The following is a 26,965-nucleotide window of genomic DNA, read 5'->3' on the forward strand; positions in this document are numbered from 1 at the left end:
GATAGGCTACGTAAATGTTTACGTAGCCTATCACGGCTGATTTAAAAGAAAAAAAAACGTGCGTACGCAAATGGCGGTGCCCATGGGTGCCGCCATTTGCGTTCCTTATTTTGGCACGTCTTAGTCTACGTAAACTTTTACGTAGACTAAGACGGCGAAAATAGGGGGAACGCAAATAGCGTAGTGTCTACGCTATTTGCATTCCCCTTATTTTCGATGTCTTAGTCTACGTAAATGTTTATGTAGACTAAGACGTGCCAAAATAAGGAACGCAAATGGCGGCGCCCATGGGCACCGCGATTTGCGTACGCACGTGGTTGTTGTTTGTTTGTTTTTTAATCAGCTGTGATAGGCTACGTAAACATTTACGTAGCCTATCACGGTGTTTTTTAAAAATCTAGCCATGATAGGCTACGTAAATCTCTACGTAGCCTATCACTTTTTTTGGTTTTTTTTAACTGGAAACGGTGGCGATGGCAGCCAGTCGGAAGACCAGCCGCCGCAGCCGCCGCCACCGAACCACCGCCGCAGCCACCACTGCCAGAAAGATCCGCCCAAGGTAAGTCCTGTCCCGGGGGGGCAGACCGTTCCGCCACCAAGTTCAGGGGGCCGAATGCTCTGGCATTCGGCCGCCCCGAGATCCGTGGCGGAATTCTCTGACATCCCTAGTTGGGGGCCCCCAAATCTGCCCAAGCCAAATTGGGCCCCCCTCCGAATCCACAAAGTGGCTTCCAAGTCAGATCGGGGGGGTCCCTGCACAGCCCTAGAATCAACAGCCAGAGGAAGACGATTTTTAATTACCTGACAAGAGACACTGAAATGAGGGTTCAATCTCTTCCAACCACTAGGTAATATTCACAATTTGGCCTCAACTAATTTTTTACCTAGTGCATCACCTAAAATTAATATTGGGCTTTGCTAATAGAAGGACTGTCGTGTTTCTCTGCACTTCTGGTCTATGCCAACTCTGGAACTTGTGTGTTTCACCCAAGGCAAGAGCCAGATCAGAGTTACAGCTAAACTCTGTATTTTCAGAAATGGAGATCAACCACTGCTGCTCCTCTCTCCCAAAATGTATTGCAAGGTGTCATCTGATACCTGCAACACCTACCACTGACTAATTAATTAGTCTGCATTCTCCATTTTGAGACTGGGGGCAGGGTGTCTCCACGAGTGATTTACTGCGAGTTTGCTGCATTTGGAGGTCGTTTGGGGCACATGACGTCAGGGCCATCCTGCAGCCACCCTGGAGTTTTGCGCCAAAAAGCTGGTTTTTCTGAGACTAATTTTAGTCCGATTGTTTTCCTTAATCAGCTTGTCGGTGCTTCTGTTGCAGTGTGCAACAACCCTCCGCATTTACTCCGCCATGATAGCCCTGCCCAGGGATGTGTCTATCACCTGGTCACGACCTCAGTGACCCCAGTCAAGGGGTGTTTCCCTAATGCTTTCCCCGCCTGTGTTTCCCCAATGTTTCCACCATTTCAGCAAGACTGCAGTTCCTGAGGTAATTACTGGGAAACCTGCAATTGAGCATTTAAAAGAGATCCCTATCGCACTATAGCAAAATAGTGCATTTATGTAGCAACACCTTGGCACTATAGCACTATCGCGAAATAGCGCATTTGAACAGATACCTGCTATTGTGCTACTGCAGTTTTAGAGGGACAATAATTTAAAAAACTGGGGAGAATCGGGCATAGGTTGGGGAGACAGGCGCTAACACACACTGGCCTGAGAAAGCAGAAAGGGCGGAACAAAGTGAGAATGGGAGGGAGGGAACAGGCTCTCTAAGTGCTGAAGTGAATGAGACTCCACCCGGTAGCTACCCAAACAATTTGTGGTAAACTGCCGTGTGACCTGCTGAGAGCCCTAGGCCAGCTTTGGGATAATTCAGGCTTTCAAGCCCCATGTGTCCCCAGATGGAGCAGATTTGACTCCAGTATAAAATGCAGCAAAGTAGAGAGCGAACTAAACCTGTCACCGTGGAGATCCCCCCTGCGTCTATCTAACTTCAGAACTCATAGCCACCACATCTGGCCAAATTTTTGGACTTTTCTGTTTCTTCCTCCACTCCCTGCTTTTTGTACCATCTAGCCTGATGAAAAGTTCGGAAGAACTCAAAAGCTTGCACATTTTGTGGAATTTTGGTTGGTCCTAACAAAGGTATTGCCCAGCTGTGAATTTTGGATTCTTTCTCACAGACCAGCTCAGCTACTTGTACTTTATTTAATTTTTGTTGCTTTGTGGTTTTATACAAGCGCAATTCTTAGAAATGAACATGCCTTCTCTAAATCCAGGGACTATACTCAATACACTCTCTGATTAATCCCATTCAGTTTATTGATATATGTAGTCGTTTTAACGGCATTTCCTTGGTAATGTCTTCCCAGTTTACCCATTATATATTGTACTTCAAATATAAAGCACACTTTAAAAAATATAAAACAATGTTCTTTTAACCTATATCATACAAAAGGTTTTGTGAACCGCTGTTTCTTAGGTTATGCATCATGACCCAGTTAACCAGGTTATGAAAAGGGAGGAAAGGTTCGTGAACACCAGATACTTTGCACCTTAGAATTATTACACTTGGTCCTGGTCCTGACAAGCCATCATGAACTCTGATCCCAAAAGGTTTGAGCTAACATTCAACAACAGGATATCAGCAACTCTCTTTAAAATCCCTGAAGTGACTACTCAAACTGCAGTTATTTGCTTTCTTTTGTATTTAAGTGGAGTGTCACCTTTCAGATTCTTCATTCTGCCTGTCGAAAAGATTCCGAAAGCTCAAATGTCCCTACAATCTCACCAACAAAGGCTGAGCCAATATTGACTTAGTGTCTTCCACTCTTCGAGATCATATCAACAGCAAGCCTCCAAACCCATCCTAAAGGGAAACTCACCAGCCATTAACACCGATGTATGCCAATCAAATGCATGGAGTACATATGCGAGAGTTATTTATGAATAGTTCCTTAAGGCCCAGTTTATACAAATAGCAGAATATAATTTCCTGTTGCGGGGAGATGGGTTCACCCACAGCCTTCTCCCTGACATACTGTTTTTCTAGGCATAGTGATTTTTTTTTCATGGGGGAGCAGTCAAATATACAGGTCTCCTCCACCTGCAGTTTGAAGTAGCCCAGTGCAGTGGTTATCACAGTTCAATTTATATACTGTCCCTAAATATATTTTTGAACCCTTTCCAAATTAGGCAAATCTGCTATTTCTGTATTTGGTGGTATAGCTCTGCATGGTTATGTCATCTAATATTCTTGCTTTGGTCAAGACATTGCAGGCCAACAATATATATTGACTGTACTTAGCTAAAGAAAGCAACAGGGTTTCCATAGTGTCCTCCAGTCTCACTCGAAAGCCCATGATCACAGAGGTGCTCTCTTGTCCCTCCACATCTTTCTTAAACTAAAAGAGACCCTTGATCAAGGAGCATGTTGTATAAACCTCAAGCCCTTTCTTCTGCAGTTACCTGTCCAAGATCCAAAGTGACGTTGACTTCGTTGAATTCCAGCCTACGAGAAAGAGGTGGGCTCTGCCACCAGCGTTCAGTGCCATCTATGGCATTGGTAATGGGATGGGCTTTGTTGCTGTTTGCTGATGAACAGATGTCACAGTACTGCCCCTGGGGTAAAAAGCACAAACAGAAAAAGTTTAAGTTACAGACCACAGAGAAGATCATCCTCCTTTATTCATGAGTAATATGGACCCACATGCTCATTTCAAACCCATGATCACTAACAAGGATTACATTCAGCTCTCCAAGCATAGGATCCAGTTCAGAAGGACTGAGGGACTCTCCCAGCTGGGGGTATACAACCTGTGGTCCTTGTCTCAGTTTGAAGTAGGTGAAGTGGCAGTCCAGAGAAAAAGGAAGAGGCAGGAAATGGAGGGGAAACCAAAAAGGACAGAGTGCTGCAAGGCCCTCAACAGAAAAAAGGTTATCCATTCCTACTCTGAACCATAACCAGACTGAAAGCAGGCCCCTGGATTGCACACTTCCTCAAACCCTTTCCCCTCACTGGAACAACCATACCTTCAGCTATTGGGCAGTACAGACATGTAATAAATAAATAAATACCCCACCCTTCTCCCTCTGGCCTTTACTGTAGCTTACCCCACCCTTCTCCTGCTGGCCTTTATTGAATTAAGCATTACATGACAGTGTTCACAGCAGTTAATGCTAACCAGGATTCCCCATTAACCAGGATTTGAAGAAAGGTTTTTAAGTTGGTTAGCACACCCCGGTTATAACAGAACCCTGGTTAGTGTTATCCATCGTTAATATCAGTGACACTTCACTATTATTAAGACTAGCAAGGGAAAGGTGGAGGGATTCACTTTGAAGAGAAGAGAGGTTAGAGGAAGGAAGTGTATCGCCTGATGGCCCACTTCTGCTCTCTTAACTGCTGTTAAGGTAGCCCCTTCAGCACATCTGAAGCAGCGCAGATATAGATATATATTAAAGGAGTAGGAAAATAATCTAACCTTTAACCACTGTTTACTTATCCTTCTTATGAGTACCAAAGAGTGATTCATTTGAGTTTAATGAGCTAGAATATGCACTCTAATCCCCCAAATGAGCAACAATTTCACAAGGATTCTGTTTTTTTATTTTTCAGTTTGCCTGTTTGTTCTTCATTCATACACAACCCCTTTCCTTCTGCTAAGGAAGTGTGCTGTGGAATTTAGGAAGCTTCCAGACTCCTGTGCTATGGTAATGTTTGTTGGAATAACTTGTATTACCTATTCCAACAAACTACTATATATTTATGGGACACGAGAAAGTTAAACAGCAACAGAGCCTGGGTTCCCACATGCATTGTGGAACACTCCAAGGATAAGTTTGAGCCCAATCTAGCCTTTTAAGCCTGATGGGACATCTCTCTCTCTTTCAGAAAGTTGGAATGCATACCCCTGCATCTCTAGAGGCAGGCCTGGGGGAGGAGCAGATGTGTGTGAAGGAGCTGCCCCTGAAGCCAAAAAGAGTACTAGAAGCCTGAAAACCTGGGTGTGAGAAGGAGTGAGGGAGACAGAAGCTATTCTAGGACAAGGCATGTGAGAAGAGAGGCTTGGTATCTTGCGGTCAGTGCTTGATAAGTGAAAACTTCTGTTGTTCTCATAAGCTGCTTTCTCCCCTGCCTGCTAAACTCTGATCCCACTACTGACACCAGTAGCTTTGTGGTCTGTTCCAGTAACTCAGAAAGGCAGATTATTCCCAAGAGATGACAATGGTCCAGTTTGAGAATGACAGAAATTTTAGTTATCAACGCCTGATCACACAGTACTTGGCCTTTCTACCTTTTCCCACAGGCCTTGTCTCAAAACTGCTCCACCCACACCCACATACAGGCCCTTAGACTTCCAGGACTCTCTTTGGCTTCAGGGAGACATACTTGCTCCTCAGGGTCTGCCCCTAGAGATGCAAAAGGCATACACTCCAACTTTCTGTTTCTGCGGCAGGAAATCCAAGAGAAAACAAATTGGTCACATATAAATGAGGTAACTCTTATGTTTAGGATGGGCTGTAATAAACATTTTGCAATCACTGCCAAGCCAAGCACATTTTGTCTAAAAATAAAAGTGACATCCATATTGAAACTCGCAAGTACTTTGTTTGTTTGAAATGTGCCTCCATTTTGGCCTCTTGGTGGTTACTATAGTAACAGCAGCACCACACCAGGCCAAAGTGCCAACTCCTTTAAGGCCCCTAAGCTCTTTTGTGAATTAAATTAAGCCAACTTTTTTTTTTTTAAACCTCCACAGACTTCTCAAATTCTTAGCTATCTCTTTGCACCAACAATGCCATTGTAAGTACCCCACAAAAGTGCACAGACACACAGCTTGCAAAATCTTAAAATTTAAAAAAAAAGTGTTAAACTGTATTGTCTAACGCTGTTTCTCTATTAAATAGGTACATAATCTCTTTATTAAAAAGAAGGAAGAAGTACAGTTTCCTTAATTCCCACAGCCTTCAACAAGAAGAAGAAGAAAAAAACAGCAACAAAGAGTCTTGGGGCACCTTAAAGAATAACACACTTATTCTGGACTAGCACAAGCTTTTGTGGCCAGTGTTGACTTCACCAGATGTCTACTCTGGTAACACTATTACAGGATCTAATAACGCCATCCACAAAATCAGGGGTTCATACACCTGTTCGCCTTCCAATGTGAGATACGCCATCATTTGCCAGCAATGCACTAATGCATTCTAGGACAAACAGGCCAGTCTCTACTCGATAGAATAAATGAACAGAAATCCGACATCAGGAAAGGCAATGTCCAAAAAGCTGTGGGGCAGAGGTGGGGAACCAAGGGTCAAATTCCATTTTGGAGAAACTTTTGGGGACCTCATTCCAGTGGTGGGTGAGGCCAAAGGCAAAAAGGGTGGGGCCAAAAATACCAAATACAAAAAAAAAAAAAAATACCAGCATATTGTGGAAAAAATTGCACAAAAGTCAGGAAACCAAAGGTGGGGGGGTGGCCTTCTGGGAAACCATAGAGAGCGACTGGGACCTTAGGAGGGCTGGATTTGCCCCTGGGGTCTGAGGTTCAACCTCCCAGAACACTATGTCAATGACTTTAAGGTGATCAAGCTCAGACAAAGGACTTTCAAATCCAGATAACAATGTGAAATTGCTGAAGTACAATTCATCAAGAGATTCATCTGTATTTCCTGTGGTTTGGGCAAATGTTTGTTTTTTAATCACACTACATATCTGTTCACCATTGGAATGATATCACCCAGCAATGTTTTGTGAGTGGCAATTGTTAAGGTATCACTGTCTGTACTTTTTGATTTCAATTCCCTCTGACCACACGGTTTACATTCTCTCCCCGCACTCCCCCCAGCATGTGTATATAAATCGATCAATTTGAGTTTAACACTTCATGCATCTGATGAAGTGGACAGTTCCCACAAAAGCTTATGCCTGAATAAATAAATTTGTTAGTCTTTAAGGTGCCACAAGACTCTTTGTTGTTTTTGCTGCAACCGGCTAGCGTGGCTACCCCTCTGGAAATTGTTCAAAAAGAAAACCACCCAAGAAAGCAGACACTGACGTCAACATCTGCACGCATTTAGCTGAGCCAGACTAGTTTCCTAGCAGAAAGGAAATAGAGAATCTCCTGAATTCTTCCTCCTAGCCTTGCAGGACAAAGATGTGTGCAGGCAGTTATGCAGTGCTCGATGTCCTGAACAAGCCCACCTTTTAATTAACTTGACTAAAGACAGAAGTATGTCAGACAGAGAACTACAAAGAAGGACTGGAAGTGGTTAGAATGGCTATTCTCTGTCTGTGAGATAAGGTGCTGTACAAGGGTTGTTTAAAAAAAAAAGCACCTGCATTCCAGGATATCACAAAGCCCAGAACCTACTCATTCTCTGACAATATCTATATCAGTGATTGACAATAGGCTGCTGCCACTAATGAATGTGTGATATCGACCTGGCTGCCATCACTGCCAAAAAACCTACTATCACTGCTTCCTCACAGCTTCCAGAAGGAGAAAATGCAGGTCAGTTGCAAAGCATCCACTTACATATTTTCTCCAGTTCCCTACCTCCCTTTTTCCTGGAACAGGCCTCATGCTATACTACAGCTGTCAAACTGTGAGAAGCGGGGCGGAGGTGAAGGAGAGGTCTGTCGGTCATGATAGTTATACGGAACCTCCAGTTCAGAGGAAGGCTACCTGTGAATTGCAGTTGCTGGTATAGTTGCTAATGCCCTCATGTCCTGCTTGTGAGCTGCTCAGAGGCATCTGGTTGGCCACCGTGGGAAGCAGGGCACTGGATTAGATAGGCCTTTGCTCTGATCCAGAAGGGTTCTTCTTATGACCTTGAGAGATGAAATCTAGTGCCAACCACTTTCCGATGCAGAGAAGCCCATCACTAGGGCCCCCATCACTTGGCCAGACCCCAGAGGTACCACCATAAAAAACTAGAGTGGAGGGGAAGTGTTCCCAATTTGGGGGGTGGAGTTGAAAACAGCTTCACACCCCCATGTGTGAAGTACAATCTTAGGGTCCTTCTAGGCCCCAGGCCTAGAACTTATGTCAATAGTGATGAACTTATACTTCATTCATGTTATGACAAATCTCAATCTGAATAGGTGAGGATGAGCTCTAGGGGGTGAACAGTGCTGCCCACGGCTTTAATATAATCAAATGCCTGCATGCCCTCCAATATTTGTCAGAGGAAAACAGACTCATTTTTACAGCATGTGAAACCCACTGTCATCATAGGGTCATAAAGGATAAGTAGTTTCCATGGTATCACTGGGTGATATAAAATGGGATCCCAAATCAACATGAGTTACCCCTATAGATTGAATTATATTTTGAACATTTTTTTTCTTCCACACAATTTTTTTCTCTTTGCCTAAATGATAAGCAAAGAGCAATTTATACAATATGACAGCATATGAAAAGCAACAATGCCCATTTTCCTTGGGAAAAGGAATAGCCCTGCAGAGGAGCAGAAGTTAATTCTTGCTCTTGTTTAGTACTGTTGAAAATATGCTTCTCTGCCATATTAGAGAATATAAACTCTACATAATGTCTCCCAACAAGGAAAATACATGCTAGGGCGTTTTAGAGCACAGTAGTTGGTGGCTAGAGAAAGCTGACCAATCCTGCAGATAGATACATTTTAAAAATTGTGTTTATCAAAACTTGAAGAAAACAAATCCATCAATCTTGTAGATCTAAGCAAATTGCAAAAACTACAATAGGTTATATGACAATGAGGGTTTTTTCAGGAGGGAGAGGGGGGACCTAGAAAGGGTTGCAGCAGACCTGAAAGAACTACTGAAATGGTAAGGGAAGACAAGGAAGTTACAAAAAGGATTAAGGAATTTAATACCTCTGCTATCAGAACAAACTGAGATAACTGGAGCAGATTTGAATGGGGGACCTTCCTCTCAAGGAATTACAAATCTAATCCTTTCTCCCATTTAAATCAAAGGGATTGTTGCAGTCTTTGCTGATTGTAATATAAACCTGCAAGGAAACAGGGCAAACCCAAGGACACTGGTGGGCAAAATTCTAGCATTTCTTGCCTTAACATCTTCTGTCCAAAAGCTACTGGCCACACAGCTGTTTTATTCAACAGATCATGGACTAGGACAACGGCACTCTGAAAAAGTGAAACAAGTTCTAGTAAGACATACATCACTTGGAAGGGATTCACCAGGCCGCAAATGATAGAGGCAATGAGACAGCAGAGAATAAAAGTGATGGACTCCAATGTCAGTAAGTGAGGCTGTCAGGAATCTCCAATTAAAAACAACACTGGTATTCCCCTATGCTGAACTGTACACCATACCGCTACTATTGCACTCTGAATACACAAAGTGCTTTAATGCTTGTGCAGTTCCAGATGCCTGTTTTCTCCAGTCCTCATATTGCTTTTACGGGACAAGCCAGCATCCCAGACACCCATTAGCTAGGTGTCAACTGTGCTGATTGCTGCTAGCTGAAAAACTCTAGCAGGATCAGCATGCATGGAAGCAGAACAGGAGAGATACCGCAGGCCAACAGAGCAGTATAAAAAGCATGAGGGCCAACTGTTTCAATTAAACTGTGGGAATATATTGGCAATGCGAGAAGCTTTCAGACACCTACTGACCGCCTAGTTGAACCTGTATGCAGCTCAAAAGGAATTAATGTATGCTAACTCCTTATGGCTCCTGTTAGAATTCTGCTTAACTCTCCCATTAGTCTAGAAAATATATGGCGGGGGGGGGGGGGGAGCACTGAACGTGGGCAAAATTGTAACAGAAGCATTTGAAAATGTTTTCCACTCAGAAATTAGAGCTGATTAACATATCCATAATATGCCAAAATCAAATTAAGGGAACACCCTCACATTTGCATTTAAAAATGGTGTCTGTCTGCTGATCTGCAGGTAAGTGTAAAAAGTCTCCTTAAACTTTTTCAGTTTTGCACTGTCCCAGTGACTAGTTGTAAAAGTCTAAAAAATACACAGGCCCAGGCACATATTACATTTCTTATACATAAAAACCATATTATCGACAATAATAAAAGAGGATGTGTCTCTGTCTGTCGCACCAAGACCATGAAACCTAGTCACCTGAAACTTGGCATGCATACTTAAAGAGATCCTAGGGGTGTGCCCCCTTCATGGATCACTGCCTTGTTGTGGCGAAGGGGCTTGCGTAAGTCAGTGAAGCCATAAGCTATGCCGTGCAGGGCCACCCAAGACGGACAGGTCATGGCAGAGAGTTCTGACAAAATGTGGTCCACTGGAGAAGGAAATGGCAACCCACTCCAGGATTCTTGCCAAGAAAACCCCATGGAACGTATCGCAAGGCTAAAAGAGATGACGCCGGAAGATGAGCCCCTCAGGTCGGAAGGTGTCCAATATACTACTGGGGAAGAGCAGAGGGTATTTCCAAGTAGCGCCAGAAAGAGTGAAGTGGCTGGGCCAAAGCCGAAAGGACACTCAGCTGTGGATGTGTCTGGTGGTGAAAAGAAAATCCGATGCTGTAAAGAACAATATTGTTTAGGAACCTGGAATGTCAGATCAATGAATCAAGGTAAGCTGGAGGTGGTCAAACATGAGATGGCAAGATTGAACATCGACATCTTGGGAATCAGCGAACTAAAATGGACAAGCATGGGCGAATTTAATTCAGGTGACCATCATATCTACTATTGTGGGCAAGAATCCCTTAGAAGAAATGGAGTAGCACTCATAGTCAACAAAAGGGTGGGAAAAGCAGTAAAAAGGTAAAGGTGTCCCCAACCAGTCGTGTCCGACTCTAGGGTGCGGTGCTCATCCCCGTTTCTAAGCCGAAGAGCCAGCGCTGTCCGAAGACGCGTCCGTGGTCATGTGGCCGGCATGACTGAACACCGAGGTGCACAGAAAGCAGTACTGGGGTACAATCTTAAAAATGATAGAATGATCTCAGTACGAATCCAAGGCAAACCATTCAACATCACAGTAATTCAAGTCTATGCCCCAACCACTGATGCCGAAGAAGCTGAGGTTGATCGGTTCTATGAAGACCTACAACACCTTCTAGAACTAACACCAAAAAAAGATGTCCTCTTCATCATAGGGGATTGGAATGCTAACGTAGGAAGTCAAGGAATCACCGGGATAACAGGCAGGCATGGCCTTGGTGTACAAAATGAAGCAGGACAAAAGCTAATAGAGTTTTGCCAAGAGAACACGCTGATCATAGCAAACACTCTTTTCCAACAGCACAAGAGGCGACTCTACACATGGACATCACCAGATGGTCAATATCGAAATCAGATTGATTATGTCCTTTGCAGCCAAAGATGGAGAAGCTCTAGACAGTCAGTAAAAACAAGACCTGGAGCAGACTGTGGCTCAGATCATGAGCTGCTTCTTGCAAAATTTCGGCTTAAATTGAAGAACGTAGGGAAAACCACTAAACCATTCAGGTATGACCTAAATCATATCCCTTATGAATATACAGTGGAGGTGTGGAATAGATTTCAGGGATTAGACCTGATAGACAGAGTGCCTGAGGAACTATGGACGGATGTCCGTAACATTGTTCAGGAGGCAGCAACGAAATCCATCCCAAAGAAAAAGAAATGCAAGAAAGCCAAGTGCCTGTCTGATGAGGCTTTACAAGTAGCTGAGGAAAGAAGGGAAACGAAAAGCAAGGGAGAAAGGGGAAGATATATCCAACTGAATGCAGAGTTCCAGAGAATAGCAAGGAGAGACAAGAAGGCCTTCTTAAATGAACAATGCAAAGAAATCGAGGAAAACAACAGAATGGGAAAGACTAGAGATCTCTTCAAGAAAATCGGAGATCTCAAGGGAACATTTTGTGCAAAGATGGGCATGATAAAGGACAAAGAAGGCAGGGACCTAACAGAAGCAGATGAGATGAAGAAGAGGTGGCAAGAATACACAGAAGAACTATACAGGAAAGATCTGAATGTCCCTGATAGCCATGATAGTGCGGTCACTGAACTTGAGCCGGACATCCTAGAGAGTGAAGTCAAGTGGGCCTTAGGAAGCATTAGTAACAACAAAGCTAGCAGAGATGACGGTATTCCAGCTGAGCTATTTAAAATCCTAAAAGATGATGCTGTTAAAGTGCTGCATTCAATATGCCAACAAATTTGGAACACTCAACAATGGCCACAAGACTGGAAAAGTTCAGTTTACATTCCAATTCCAAAGAAGGGCAACGCCAAAGAGTGTTCAAACTACCTTGTGCTCATTTCTCATGCCAGCAAGGTGATGCTCAAAATCCTACAAGCTAGGCTTCAGCAGTATGCGAACCGAGAACTACCGGAAGTACAAGCGGGGTTTCGAAGAGGCAGAGGAACTAGAGATCAAATCGCCAACATTCGCTGGATCATGGAGAAAGCAAGAGAATTCCAGAAAAACGTCTATTTCTGCTTCATTGACTACGCTAAAGCCTTTGATTGTGTGGATCGCAACAAACTGTGGCAAATTCTTAAAGTTATGGGAGTACCAGACCACCTTACCTGTCTCCTGAGAAACCTGTACGAGGGTCAAGAAGCAACAGTAAGAACCAGACATGGAACAACCGAGTGGTTCCAAATTGAGAAAGGGGTACGACAAGGCTGCATATTGTCACCCTGCTTATTTAACTTATATGCAGAGTACATCATGAGAAATGCCGGGTTGGATGAATCAGAGGTCGGAATTAAGATTGCTGGGAGAATTATCAACAACCTCAGATATGCAGACGATACCACCCTAATGGCAGAAAGCGAAGAGGATCTCAAGAGCCTCTTGTTGAGGGTGAAAGTGGAGAGTGCATTAATTAATTATAATTAATTTAAATGCATCCATGTGTTTGAAGCCTGCAGTTACATCCTCAGTCACTAGATGGCAAATTTCCTTAACTAGCACATAGTTTTGTAGTTGATACAGTTTGAAGCAAGAGGAGATTAGTAGGCCAAGAGACATAATTGTATGACTTCTCCTTCCCCCATATTGTGGGACAGCCTCTCCCACTCAGGGGAATGGAGTGGTCAGACCCCTCCCTCATGGGGCTATAGTGGTGCACCAACGCAGGGGCTGTGCCTAGGGGTGCCAGCAGGCATGTCTTCACCCAGACGTAGCGGGCACAATGCGTCTAACTCTGACATCTGCATAAGTTTGCTTGAGGGCTTCATTGTATAAAACTAAGGACTATTCCAACCTGTGCAGAGCTGGGTCTGTTCATTATTAACTAATAATAAACATATACAACTAAGTGAAATAATGAAACTTCTTCCAAGAAAAGCAGTTCCAGTGAACCTATTCATCACAATCACTGTCTTCATACTCCACCATCAAACCATTGTCACATCCGCTGACTTGGCAATTACCAAAAGCAGATGAACAAGGCAAACTATTTTGTTTACATCCACAGTGCAATGTTGAACACCCTGCTACACAGATACACTGAATCATTTTCACAAGTCATTCAGGAGCTGAAGCCATATCATTAAAATCAATGGGAAGGGATGGATGGTGCACTCCATTTCCCCTGAACGATTACAGACTTTAGTGGGTCTACATGGGTCTCTGCTACAAGACAGCCAATGAACCAACCCTCACACATAGGCCTGGTTGGCATGATCACTGCAGCCATGGTGGGTTGTAGTGCATGCCAGCAACCATTGTGAAAACTGAAGCCATGGCAGGCAATCACCGTAGCTTATTGTGATGTGTGAACCTGGTGAGGGTGGGTTGTTGCCATGGTTAAGAAACCAACAACAACCCATGGGCTGTTTGTGGGTTGTGGGTGGGTTGTTAACCACGGCAACAACCCACCCTGAGCTGGGTTCACATGTCATATGCCGCAGCAAGCACCCACCGCAGCTTGAATATTCACAATGCGCTGCAAGCCACTGTGGGTTATATAAGCCATGGTGGGCTGCGGCGATCATGCAAACCAGCACACACAAACACATCTCCCCAATACCTGATGTCAAGGGTCCCAGCCCTCCTGTTGGAGGTGAGAAACTGGTAAAGAGTATAGTGCAGAAAATACGATACATCCTGAGAGCGTGATATAAAGCACCGTCTTCATAGAAATATGGCTTTCGTTTAGATTTCAGTGCTACCTTCTAGAATCATAAGAAAAGTACAAGAAAAAGAAAAGTAAATGTTCAGGGAGTTACTAAATGGCAGTAAAAAAGAGGGTGGGAGAGTACAAGCAAATACTTTTTTTTAACCTCAACCTCATATTTCTTTTTACGCAATGGAAGTTAAATGGACATTGCAAGATTGACGGTTATGAACAGCTTCAGTGTCTACTGTTCTTAAAATTACCTGCATAAGTACTGAATGCTTTAACCATATCCACTGGACTGAAGATGAGGGAAAGGGAAAACATACAATCACTATGAAACTCACTGATCATTTGGCCATTTTGACACGCCCATGAAAGCAACTGCCTATTCTCTTAGGTAAAGACTAATTCTTCCACGGCCCCTTCTCCAAAGGCTTCCGGACTAAAGCTGTGTTTTGTTGGGGAATCATATATCATATATCAAACACAGGGTTAGAGCAAGTGCAATTGGTGAAACATGAAGAACTCTAGAAAACACAGACTCCAGAGTTCATTACTGTTGTATTAGACTGTTGGAACTGAAAATCCCCATCCCCTTTGCGCCACACCTCCATCACTGATTTAGTCACTAAGGAGTGTTGAAATCCCTAAAGACAATGAACTAAGAACTGTGACCTTTCAGCTAGTACTGGCTTCTCTCCTTTTGCTTCCCTTTTTTCTTTTAGGTGCTACATTTTGGGAAGATGACCACAAAAGGATTTTACTAAAGCTTTCAGACTGCCCAGAGACAAACCAGCCTACAAAGTAATGTTTAGATCAAAGAGGCTTTGGTATCAAAGCTATACACAAGAACAGGAAGGGGAATCACAACCACAATCTGACTCATGAGACTATGAAGCTAAAGTTTGTTTAATTGTTAGCAATCGGTAGATCCCAGAAAGGCCACATAAATGGGACACAGCTGAAATTGGAAGGACATGAATCAGACCTCACAAAAGAGGCAGAAAGAGTTTTCAGGAGAATCAAGATACTTTAGTTGTGCAGGTTTTATGTAGCTGACTATAAATCAAATAATCTGATGTGGTAGCACCATTGTTAAACAATTGTTGCCTGTCAAACACATAAATGTAACCATCTCTCTTTAGCTATCATTCACTCCTTTAACATCCAAATGTGGCAGGTTGTGCCTTTTTAAAAGAAAAAGTGACACACGGGATTAATTTACTTATTGAGTATGTTCAACTTGGATTTAAATAAAAGAAACAGATTAGCTGTCCTTACTATAAAGCAGAAGTGGGCAACTTATGGCCTTCCAGATGTTTCGCCCTACAATACCCACCATTTCTCACCACTGGCAATGCTGGCTAGAGCTGGTGGGAGTTTAGGACAAAACATCTGGAGGGCCACAAGTTGCCAACCCCTCCTGTAAAGCATTAAGCTGGCAAAAGCATGGCCTTTCCCAAGTTTCAATAATGACATCCAAAGCATGCCTTTCAAGGATGATCAGTCCCTATTTAGACACATACACACACACCCATAATAGACTGATTTTCAGGAATACTGAACTTGTAGTAGATGCTACATTTCACCCAAGGCTGGACTCTTAGAAAAGTTCAGCACACTAAGACAACAGGGACAGAAACTCTTTTGAAAATTCAGCCTCAAAAGTCTTGGCTGAAACTTCTGGAAACCATGATTATACTGATATATTGCTTGGGATATGGGCCAACTCACAGAACCCACTCTTTGTGAGGTCAGGTGCTCCCCAGCTCACACACTCAATTTGGGCTGGCACAGTGCAGCTATGTTATTCACTAACAAGGTCATCTGAATAAGGTGTCAGCATCAACATTTCAAGCACCTGGGATGTTTTTCATCCCAAGTTTCAGTTACCATATTCGTAAAATTGCTGACAAAAGGGCATAGCCAAACGCTTCCTTACTTTTGTCCACATATTCCTCATTACTTTAAATAAGGAGCACTGCCAATAAGCGACACTCATCTTAGAAAATACCACTGCAGTATTCAGGTCTGGCAACAATCCACTACAAATCACAATTCAGCAAAAATGGACGAGGATAGGGTAGCCAACAGGACCCTGTCACTGTACCACAGTCACTCACTATGAACAGGCTTAGTGCCTAATACCAGACCACAAGGTGGAGTTTTGCTCTCAATAGTACAAGGTTTTATTTATGGATTAGGGATGGCACAACAGAAGGTATCAAGACTCCACACTGAAAGTTAGCAGAAGGGAAGCCACTAAAACCACCAATCAAGGTAGACCTGAAGCCTTGGATTCATTACTCAGTGAAGCTAAAACAAGTCTTGTTACACCTTAAAGATTAACGAATTTATTGTAGCATCCATAGGCAAGAATGTAACAACATCAGATGCAATAAACTGACAGTGCAATTCTAGGCAGGTTTACTCAGAAGTAAATCCTATTGCGTTCAAGGGGTATAAGATCGCAACCTAAGATGGCCGCCCTTCTAAAACGCAAAAGCACTGTCAACAGCTGAACGTGCAAATCGAAATAATATTCTCACAGGGAGTCCTGGCAGAAAGGGGTCCAGAAGACAAAGCAGCAGGCAAGAGTCACCCTGAGAAATCATAGAATCATAAAATAGTAGGGTTGGAAGGGGCCTACAAGGCCATCGAGTCCAACCCCCTGCTCAATGCAGGAATCCAAGTCAGAGCATCCCTGACAAATGGCTGTCCAGCCTCGTCTTGAAGGCGTCCAGTGTGGGAGAGCCCACCACCTCCCCAGGTAATTGGTTCCATTGCCGTATTGCTCTGACACTCAGGAGGTTTTTCCTGATGTTCAGCCGGAATCTGGCTTCCTGTAACTTGAGCCCATTATTCCGTGTCCTGCACTCTGGGATGATCGAGAAGAGATCCTGGCCTTCTTCTCTGTGACAACCTTTCAAGTACTTGAATAGTGCTATCATATCTCCCCTCAGTCTTCTCTTCTCAAGGCTAAACATGCCCAGTTCTTTCAGTCTCTCTTCATAGGGCTTTGTTTCCAGTCCCCTGATCATCTTTGTTGCCCTCCTTTGAACCCTCTCCAGCTTGTCTGCATCCTTCTTAAAGTGTGGTGCCCAGAACTGGACACAGTACTCCAGATGAGGCCTAACCAGTGCTGAGTAGAGGGGAACTAGTACTTCCCGGGATTTGGAAGCGATGCTTCTATGAATGCAGCCCAAAATAGCATTTGCCTTTTTTGCAGCCACATCACATTGTTGGCTCATATTCAGCTTGTGATCGACGACAATTCCAAGATCCTTCTCGCTCGTAGTGTGGTTGAGCCACGTATCCCCCATCTTGTAACTGTGCGTTTGGTTTCTTTTTCCTAGGTGCAGAACTTGGCATTTGTCCCTATTAAATGCCATTCTGTTGTTTTCTGCCCAGCACTCCAGTCTATCCAGATCACTTTGAATTTTGTTTCTGTCTTCCAAAGTATTAGCTATCCCTCCCAATTTTGTGTCATCTGCAAATTTGATCAGCATTCCCTGCACCTCCTCCTCCAAGTCATTCATAAAAATATTGAAGAGCACTGGGCCCAGGACTGAGCCCTGCGGTACCCCACTCGTTACCTCTCCCCAGTTTGAGAAGGTCCCACTGATAAGCACTCTTTGAGTCTGATTCTGTAGCCAACTGTGGATCCACCGGATCGTTGTTTCATCTAGCCCACTTCGAGCTAGTTTGCTCATCAGGAGATCATGGGGCACTTTGTCGAAAGCTTTGCTGAAGTCGAGGTATATGATGTCTACAGCATTCCCACGGTCTACAAGGGAGGTGACTTGATCAAAAAATGAGATCAGATTTGTCTGGCAGGACTTGTTTTTGACAAATCCATGTTGGCTTCGAGTAATCACGGCATTGTTGTCAAGGTGCTTCCAGATGGATTGCTTTATGATCTGCTCCAGAATTTTCCCAGGGATTGATGTCAGACTGACTGGTCTGTAGTTCCCAGGTTCCTCCTTTTTACCCTTTTTGAAGATAGGGACAACGTTAGCCCTCCTCCAGTCATCTGGCACTTCCCCGGTCCTCCATGATTTCTCAAAGAGAATAGACAGCGGTTCTGAGAGTTCTTCTGCCAGTTCCTTTATGACTCTAGGATGCAGTTCATCTGGCCCTGGAGATTTGAACTCATTCAAAGTAATGAGGTGTTCCTTGACCATATGCCTGTCGATCTCAAGCTGCAATCCTGCCCCTTCAGCCTGTACTTCGCCTTTGCCAGGGGGGTCATAGACCCTCTTTTGGAAGAAGACTGAGCCAAAGTAGGAATTGAGCACCTCTGCCTTTTCTTTGTCCTCTGTTATCATTTTGCCATCCTTATTTAATAGCTGAACAACCATTTCTTTCCTCTGCCTTTTACTATGCACGTAGCTGAAGAAAGCCTTTTTGTTGTTTTTAGCATCCCTCGCTAACCTCACCTCGTTCTCCGCTTTAGCCTTCCTGACGCCATCCCTGCAATTCTGTGCTACCTGCCTGTACTCTTCCTTTGTTACTTGGCCTTCTTTCCACTTCCTATATGTGTCCTTTTTTGTTTTCAGGTCATCCCTAAGCTTTTTGTGAAGCCACATTGGCTTCTTCTGTTGTCTTCCACCTTTTCTTCTTGTTGGAATTGTTTGTGATTGTGCCTTGAGAATTTCCTTTTTTAAAAGTTCCCACCCATCTTGGACTCCTTTTCTCGCTAGCATTGCTTGCCATGGGACCTTACTGATCATTGTTCTGAGTTTATTAAAATCAGCTTTCCTAAAATCCAGGGTACGCGTTTGAGTACACTCGGCTTTTGCTTCCCTTAGAACCAAGAACTCAAGTACAACATGGTCGCTTTCCCCCAGAGTTCCTGTAACTGCTACTTTATCCACTAAGTCATCTCTGTTGGTTAGGATCAAGTCAAGGATAGCCGATCCTCTAGTTCCTTCCTCTACTTTCTGTAGGAGGAAGTTATCCGCCACACAAGTCAGGAATTTCCTGGAGGGGCCATGTTTTGCAGAATTTGTCTCCCAACAAATATCGGGGAAATTGAAGTCCCCCATTACTACTACATCATGCTTCCTTAAAACATTGGCTATTTGCTTTTCAAAAGTTTCATCCTTGTCTTCTCCTTGATTGGGTGGCCGGTAGTAGACTCCGACCACCAGGTTCCTTTTATTCTTTGCTCCATTTATTTCAACCCAGATGCTCTCGATGGGGCTACCAAGCTCCTCCTCCTGTATTTCTGTGCAGAGATATGTATTTTTCACATACAGTGCAACCCCGCCTCCCTTTCTGTTCCTCCTGTTCTTTTTGAACAAGTTATATCCTTCAACTGCTGTATTCCAGTCATGAGAGTCATCCCACCAAGTCTCAGTTATACCTATCAAGTCATAATTTCCCTCCTGTATTAAGAGTTCAAGTTCGTTCTGTTTGTTTCCCATACTCTGGGCATTAGTATATAGACATCGAAGACCATGTGCTTCATAGTCTGGCTTTCTTCCTACCTGTGTCTGAAGACTATTATTGGGCGCTATCAGAGCTGTTCTCTCCATTGCAGTGCATGCGCCTACGTCCATTGTTACCCCCAACATTACATCTCCCTTCCCCGTAGGATTCAGTTTAAAGCCCTCCTGATGAAGTTCTTCATGCTGTGGCCAAACACATTCTTCCCAGCCTTTGTGAGGTGCAACCCATCCCTAGCCAACAGCCCATCTTCCAGGAAGTATAGCCCGTGGTCCCAGAATCCAAATCTCTCTCGTCGGCACCACCTTCGTAGCCAGTCATTCACCCGGAGTATTTTTCGTTCCCTTTCTATCCCTCTTCTAACTACTGGAAGGATGGATGAGAAAACTATCTGGGCCCCAAAGTTCTTGAGTTTCCTTCCCAAAGCTTCAAAGTCTGACGTGATCTCTTCGTAGCTCCGCTTGGCGGTATCATTTGTTCCCACATGGATGAGAAGAAAGGGATACCTGTCAGTGGGCTTTATGAGTGCAGGCAACCTTTCAGTCACGTCTCTAATCTGTCCTCCCGGGAGACAACATACCTGGCGAGTCCACGGGTCTTCGCGACATACTTGGGTCTCGATCCCACGCAGCAAGGAGTCTCCCACTACTACCACTCTTCTCTTCTTCTTGTTGTAGGCCTGGGTTTCATCGCCTCTGTTTGACTGACCTTCAGCCTCTTGCTCACTCTCATGCAGGTTCCCCTGTGATTCTTCCTCTGCAGGCTGTCCTCCAGTCTCATCTGCAAGTACCTGGAATCGGTTCCACAGCTCCACCGCTTCCACTGGTGCAGAGTGGCGTCTAGTTCTTCTTCTCCTAACTGTCACCGTTTTCCAAGGAGTATCCTCTACTCCATTTTTCTTCACCTCAGCATTTCCCACTGCCTCATCTTGCTGTTGCTCTTCAAGCTTCTGGTCTGCCCTTTGCTGCTGTAGTTCCCCCATTCTGTCCAAGAACTCTTCGTGTTCTCTTATTCCCCGGAGGGTCGACAGTCGCCGCTCCAGTCCACTTACTTTTTCCTCCAGCAGCGTGATCAACTTGCACTTGTTGCAGGTGTAGGCCATGTTGTTCTCAGGCAAGAAAACAAACATTGCACACACCTTGCAGGTCACCACCACTGGAGAGTCTTGTCCTTCCATAGCCTCTTTTCCCTTTTTGTGTCTAGCTTTGTGATTGTTCTAGACTAGCCTGTGCCTGCTCCTCTACTCAGTAGAGGTTAAAAGCAGAGTCCCACTGGTGTGGAAGTGTGTGTTACAAGACAAATAAATGAAAAAAAGTTAGTAAAAAAAAAATAAAAAAAAATGTTAGGGGCCTCCCCCTTGACCTCCCCTGCCGAACTCCCCTGGCCAACTCCTGTTTGCTCCCCCTGTTCGCTCCCCCTGTTCGCTCGCTCTCTGGGAGCTTGCCTGCTTCTGTAGTCCCTGGACCAGCTGGAGCAGCTTGCTCTGCTCGGCTCTGCTCAGCTGGGAGGCGGGAAACAGACTGAAGCTTCCCGCCCAGTCAGCTGCTGGGAGTACTCAGGCCACACCCCTCCAATTCAGTTGGAGCTCTCAGAAGCTCCTGGTGAGCTCACAGCCACTCAGAAGGATAAAGGGCAGCACCCTGGGCTTCCTGCAACCCACTTACCTCTTAGCCTCTGTCTCCTTTGTCTCCTTTGTCTCTTCAACCACTGCAACTCCCCTGGCCAACTCCTGTTTGCTCCCCCTGTTCGCTCGCTCTGTTCGCTCGCTCTGTTCGCTCGCTCTCTGGGAGCTTGCCTGCTTCTGTAGTCCCTGGACCAGCTGGAGCAGCTTGCTCTGCTCTGCTCTGCTCAGCTGGGAGGCGGGAAACAGAGTAAATGTTTTACTCTGGGACATTTCTAATAGTTCAGGGAAACAAAACCTGGCCATTCCATTTGGGTGCTAGCCGGCTAGAGTAAAGCCCTAAACAGAGTCAAATGAGTAGCAAGAACTTGTCCCAAAGTTACCTCTTCTCCAAAGATATCCTTGAGAAAAATAGCATTTTCCCATCTAAATGTTTCACATCCAGAATTGGCCTGTAAACAACTGTAAACAGCCATAATATTATCCCATTACTTTTCCTAGCAAGCCAAATGATCATGCAAAACCCATTGTAGCCCAGAGCTCACTGTTCTGGAAGGAAGCAGTCCCCAGAAAGCAAGTGCTTAGGTTACAGATAGGCCACTTCTGTCCCTCCAGATGTTTTGGCCTATAACTCCCATCAGCCTTAACCAGCATAGCTGATGGTGAAGGATCATGGGAATTATAGGCCAAACCATCTGGAGGGACAGAAGTTGCCCACCCTGGCATAGATGGTTGTTTCCCTTGTGGAATCGCCTGCTGCTGATGGACTGGAAGATGCTTCTTGAGGCTTACTTCATTTTCTAACCACAGTTTGCTACCAGATGGCATAAACAATGTTTGCAATTTCTCAGAAGGTGGGGGGATATTGTGGCGGATTTATCTTACTTCTGTACTGATGAACGCTTTTTCTTTACATGCAACAATACATTTCCCATTTTCCCCACCAAAGGAAAATCGTATTAAGTGAATGCCGATATTCCAGAACCCTTATGCGAACTGTTTTTTGGTACGGAAGAACTCCTTCATTCTACTGTAAAGGACCATGGGAAGGATTGGAGCAGGCCCTTCTTTGTTAATGTTCACAGAAGAGATACATACTACTTTTAAAAGCTGAGTCCATATTACCGTGCACACTCTCCTCTTTGTGAAGGTTCAGACATCTCAGGCAAGAGCATGGATGGACCCTTGGGTTCAGATGTAGATCCCTCCCCTTGAGCATACATATCCTCCTCCCTTCTAAAGCAATGATTGCCTGCTTCCTTTTCAGCTTTGAAGCAAACCAGTTTGCTGGTTTATCCAAACTGGCAAACTCTGATTTACACGTACTCTGTAAACAGACATCAGAAATCAAATTTTGATTGCAGCGAGAGAAGGGAGTATGTGACTCCAAGGGTCCTGCCAGATTCAGGCATGTAGTGCCAAAACGTGGTTTGATGTTATGTCTGAACCAACTCTTTGGCCATGTTCAAACATCACACTAAACCACAATTCAGTATGACAAAAACAACCTGGAGTGAGCCTTGGGCTTGCACATTCTTCCTCCCACCTCCTCCTTAGTCCATGAGGAGTTCAGAAGCTTTTGCTTCAGTTTTACATAATCCGCAGCTTACCATATTGTCTGAACCCAAAAACCTAACCATAGTTAACCATCTTAACTAAGGTTAGTTGAAACAAGCCAGCTTCAAACCACAGCTTACAAAGCTGACTTGTTTCCACTAACCATAGTTAAAAGGGCTCAGATATAAACTAAACTGGGGTTAACCTAAAACGAAAACTTCCAATCTTCTCCTTGTGGCTGCGCTGAATGAGGAAAGAGGAGGGGGAGCACACAAGCCCAAGGCTCACTGTGGCTAATTATTGTCATGCTACTCTATGTTTTAGCATGATGTCCAAGTGCAGCCTTTAACATTCCAGGCCTTTTACACATTACACATCAACAACCCTGACTTTGTCATTAAGTGTACAGTTAACAAGAAGCCACAACCAATCCTAGCTCCCTGCTGAGTGTATCTGTATAATTCCAGTGTTAACAATATTCCATTCATGCTTTTCACATTTTTCATTGAATACCTTTAAAAGGTAAGCTGTACACTGGACTTAGCGAGAACAAAACAGGATTTGAACTGCTTGTTATACCGAAACAACTGTTCATGTGAACATGCTTTTAGATAATCACCCATTGCAGCCCAACTGCATCCTACTATTTCACAGGCAAACATTCACCAACAGGATATGTTCTTCATAAACTTCCAAACCAACACATGGGTGAGTTGATTGTTAACTGAACATTCCAAGCAGCTAAAACTTTGGCAATTCAGAATATGTAAGCCTACATCCAAATCCAATAATTAAACAACAGAAGCAAAACCCAAAAGGTTTGTTTATCATGGTTAACTTTTCACTTGTGGGTGTCAAGGAACTTTGATTTTGAATGGATGAGTATAATACAACCTTCTTAACTTTCCACAGAGGAAGGACTCCAGGTGAACTGGTATCTTAAGTTCTTCCTAGCCCAGCAGAAAGCACAGTGGTCCCTGCTGCTTAAGTTTGTCTTAGGCTTTCTTCTCACAGGGGGAAGGGGGGGAGGAGGAGGTTTCAGATTCCATTTGTTTCCCAACTACTCCGGTTGCCCTCCCAGGATTTACAACAAGCTTGGGACCCAGGGAAATAAAAGCTCACTTGCTCTCTCACTCTCTCTCATCCTTAACAAATCCTCTCTTGCAACTGGTCTCTCCTTCATCCCAGATGTCCACGGTTGTTAAGCACTTTGCCAAGCACAAGTCCCTTTGAACAGCACTACACTTTTGCCATCCGCATTCCTAGGAAATTCTTGGCCTCCAGTGCCTGTGGCCTCTCAGTTAGGTCCCAGTTTAAGCAGGCAACATTTACTTTGACATAAGCCTGTAATAATTGTTTATCCTTAACACACCCTTCTTTCCCACCCACATTCCTTCCAACAATCTAAGGACTTCTTCACACCTATAGTCTCAAAATTCAGCACACTCCGCTTGGGCTGAGACACTTTTTCCAAACTACTGCACATGGTATGCTAAGAGGCACTGCTGTGCACAGTGTGAGCACTCAACCTATTGATTTTACTGAGTTTCAAAAAAAACACCAAACTTGTTTGACCAGGACAAATGACATTAGTGTGTATGCTACAAGCAACAGTGCCGGGATCATACCATCATTTTATTGTCTGTCTCCAAAGTAGTGTAGAATTGGTACATCAGCTTGGGGATTTTATGTATTTATGTATTTATTTATTACATTTCTACATCGCCCAATAGCTGAAGCTCTCCAAATGGTTTGGAAGTGTACTGAATCCAAACCTTGCAGTATACTTGCATGGAGATGTTTGTGGTGGGGCAATCCCTGCGTTTTCCTGGCAGTGCACACCACAGAAGAGAATCAGCCAAGTATAAGGCCAACTAGGTTTGCGTTATCAAAGTGGGAGAAAGGGTTAGTCCATCTTTCTTAGACAGCTACTTCTAAGAGACAAAGTAACTATTTTCTTTAAATATCCATTGCTGGATTGCTGCCTAAACATCCAGCTCCTGTACCAGGTAAATCCTGATCTGTTCTCAGCGCATCCATGTAAGCAGCACTACGACTAAAAAAATGAACTGGGATATCCATAGTTTGTCTCATTTTATTTGTGAACTCAATGGGTGCCCTTAAGCCAAGCCAGTGTGCCTCAGTCCCCACTTTTAAAACAGGTACCTATCTTACAGGGTCCTTGTAAGGAGATCAACACGAAGTGCTTTAAGCGCTCAGGGAAAGCAGTGCATAAATACTATTATTATCTAGTAGTATGAAAGAGGTCAATTCATTTTACCAACCTAGTATTTCTTCTATTATACTCCACTGGGATTCTCTCATATGCCCATCAAAACTGATATTAAGTGTTCTCCAGCAAAGTTAACCACATAAAATTCCAGATTACAGCAGGTAAGCTTTCCCACTAAAATCAGTGAGACTTAATCCCCCAAAATGCTTGCGTCTAACAGTGAACTAACAGACAACCATTGACTTGGCAGTAACCACTTACTAAGCCGGTTTTCTGTCCTGCCAAGTCTGAGGAGAAATGTATCATTCTTTCTCTAGATTTCTGATCAGGTACATGTGTGTGGTAAGATTCCCTCCCCTCCCCCCCCCCCTTGGCAGTCAGGTTCGGATATCCAGGTTCTGAGGTTGTCTGTGTTCATTCAATATGTATGGGAGGGCGGGGGGGGGGGAGAGAGAGAGAGAGGGAGAGATGCGCAACTGCATCTCTCTTTAAAATAGGAAGGTGACCCTGCCATTCAATTGCTAAAAAAAAAAAAAAGTGTGCTAAATGCACTGGTCCCCTCAAAAGTCCACTTTATAAAGCGCAGAGCAAACATGCGCCTGAGTGTGCAAACAGGCACAAACACACACTCCCAGGACACTTCCTCCCAAGAGCTTTTGTGTGTCCGTCCTATTAGCTGAGAATCAATCTTCCAGTCGCAAGTAAACTTGAAGATAATGCAAGTGGGTTGGGGAGAGAGGTGGATAACAAAAGGAGAGAGCACGGGTGGAGAATTCGAGGCATCTACCCCATAGTGACGAAAGGGACAAAGATCTGTTCTCAGGTTTGGGGGGACAGTTTTTAAGGCAAGATATCCTCCACCACCTTCCCCTTAGACTTCTAACAGCCCGCTCCTATCTATGCGTGTTGACTACGAAGTAGGTCCCCCTGTGATCAATGGGGGATTAGTTACTCCCAGGAAAGAATACCTAGGATTGCGACCTCAGTCCTAGCAACCACTGCATTGCACTGAGCAAGGGTGCAAACGAATGGCACGCTTTACGCGCCGCACGGGAGCGTTGCAAACTATAAGAGAAGGCGGGGAGGGGGGTCCCCCGTGTACAGTGGAAGTCAGGCGTGACCCCCCTCAAGCCGCCTGCGAGGAAAATACCTGGATGGTCTGGTTGGGCTCCCCTCCTGCCACCGGCCCGCCCACGAGTTTGCAGTACAAATCCTCCACGGCTCTGGGGGTCTTGGCGCCGGGCTCTTCCTCGCCGCAGGTCGCGCTGGCCGAGATCCTGGTCCCTTCGGCCAGGTTGAAATAAGGCGGGTGCAAGCTGTGGCCGTTCACGTCCGCGTGGAAGGAGACCGGCTGCCCCTCCGAGCCGGGGGGCACGGCCGCGGCCACCAGCAGCGCCAGCAGCGCCAGCCGGGGAGGCGTCCCCGGAGCCCGCTCCTCTCTCGCCATCTTCAGCGATGCTGCGGCCACAGGCTTTCGAAGAAGCCGACAACAGGAGACCCCACCCCCGAGGGAGCTGGGCTGCGGGAGTGGGGGAAGGCGGGGAGCCAGCGGGGGACGGGCAGCCGGCTAGCGCGTCTCCGGAGGGCTCATGGCTGCGGCTCGAAGGGCAGAAGCGGGGCTCCAACCAGCGAGAGGCGTGCAGTTCTGCCGCTGCTGCGGAGCCAGGCGCGGAGCGAGGCTGCCTAACCAACCGAGGAGGCAGCAACCTGCGCCCCGGATCCCCCGCCCCCACGCTGCCGCTCCCGCATGCGGCCGCTGTGCGAGTCGGCGGCGCGCAGCTTTTCGCCCCTGGAAAGGGAGGGCGCGCCGTCGGCGGGTGGGCGGGCCGCGCGGCGATCATTCACGCGCTGATTCTGCCCATTGTTGCGCCCGCGCCGTCGGCGGGGACAGCGGTCCGCGCAGCGCCGCCCGGGGGGGCCGGAGGAGCAGCAGCGACGGGGGAAGGCGCCCCGCGAAGCCCCCGGGAGGAGGGAGAGGAGAGCGCCCCGAAAGCGCGCCCGCACCGGGCGGGGGGCTCCTCCCCGCCCCCCCGGAGCGCGCTCCCGA

The 26,965-nt window shown here is 45.3% G+C and overlaps 1 protein-coding gene across 2 annotated transcripts in view; it reads right to left on the bottom strand.

The window, feature by feature from the left end:
• LAMA5 (laminin subunit alpha 5) overlaps nt 1-26,673 on the bottom strand; it is a 246,893-nt gene extending 220,220 nt beyond the window's left edge. For both annotated transcript variants that reach the window (XM_084854353.1, XM_084854352.1), the window contains exons 1-2: nt 26,069-26,673; nt 3,487-3,639 (exon numbers count right to left, since the gene is read on the bottom strand). In XM_084854353.1, coding sequence (XP_084710479.1) covers nt 3,487-3,639; nt 26,069-26,365 — 450 coding nt within the window. In that variant the 5' untranslated portion in view covers nt 26,366-26,673. The remainder of the gene's footprint in view (nt 1-3,486; nt 3,640-26,068) is intronic.
• Between the last annotated feature and the right edge of the window lie 292 nt (nt 26,674-26,965).

This window comes from Heloderma suspectum, chromosome 4 (genome assembly GCF_057233095.1).
Source record: "Heloderma suspectum isolate Gila_16-S chromosome 4, 16-S_ref, whole genome shotgun sequence".
NCBI classification, from domain to species: domain Eukaryota; kingdom Metazoa; phylum Chordata; class Lepidosauria; order Squamata; family Helodermatidae; genus Heloderma; species Heloderma suspectum.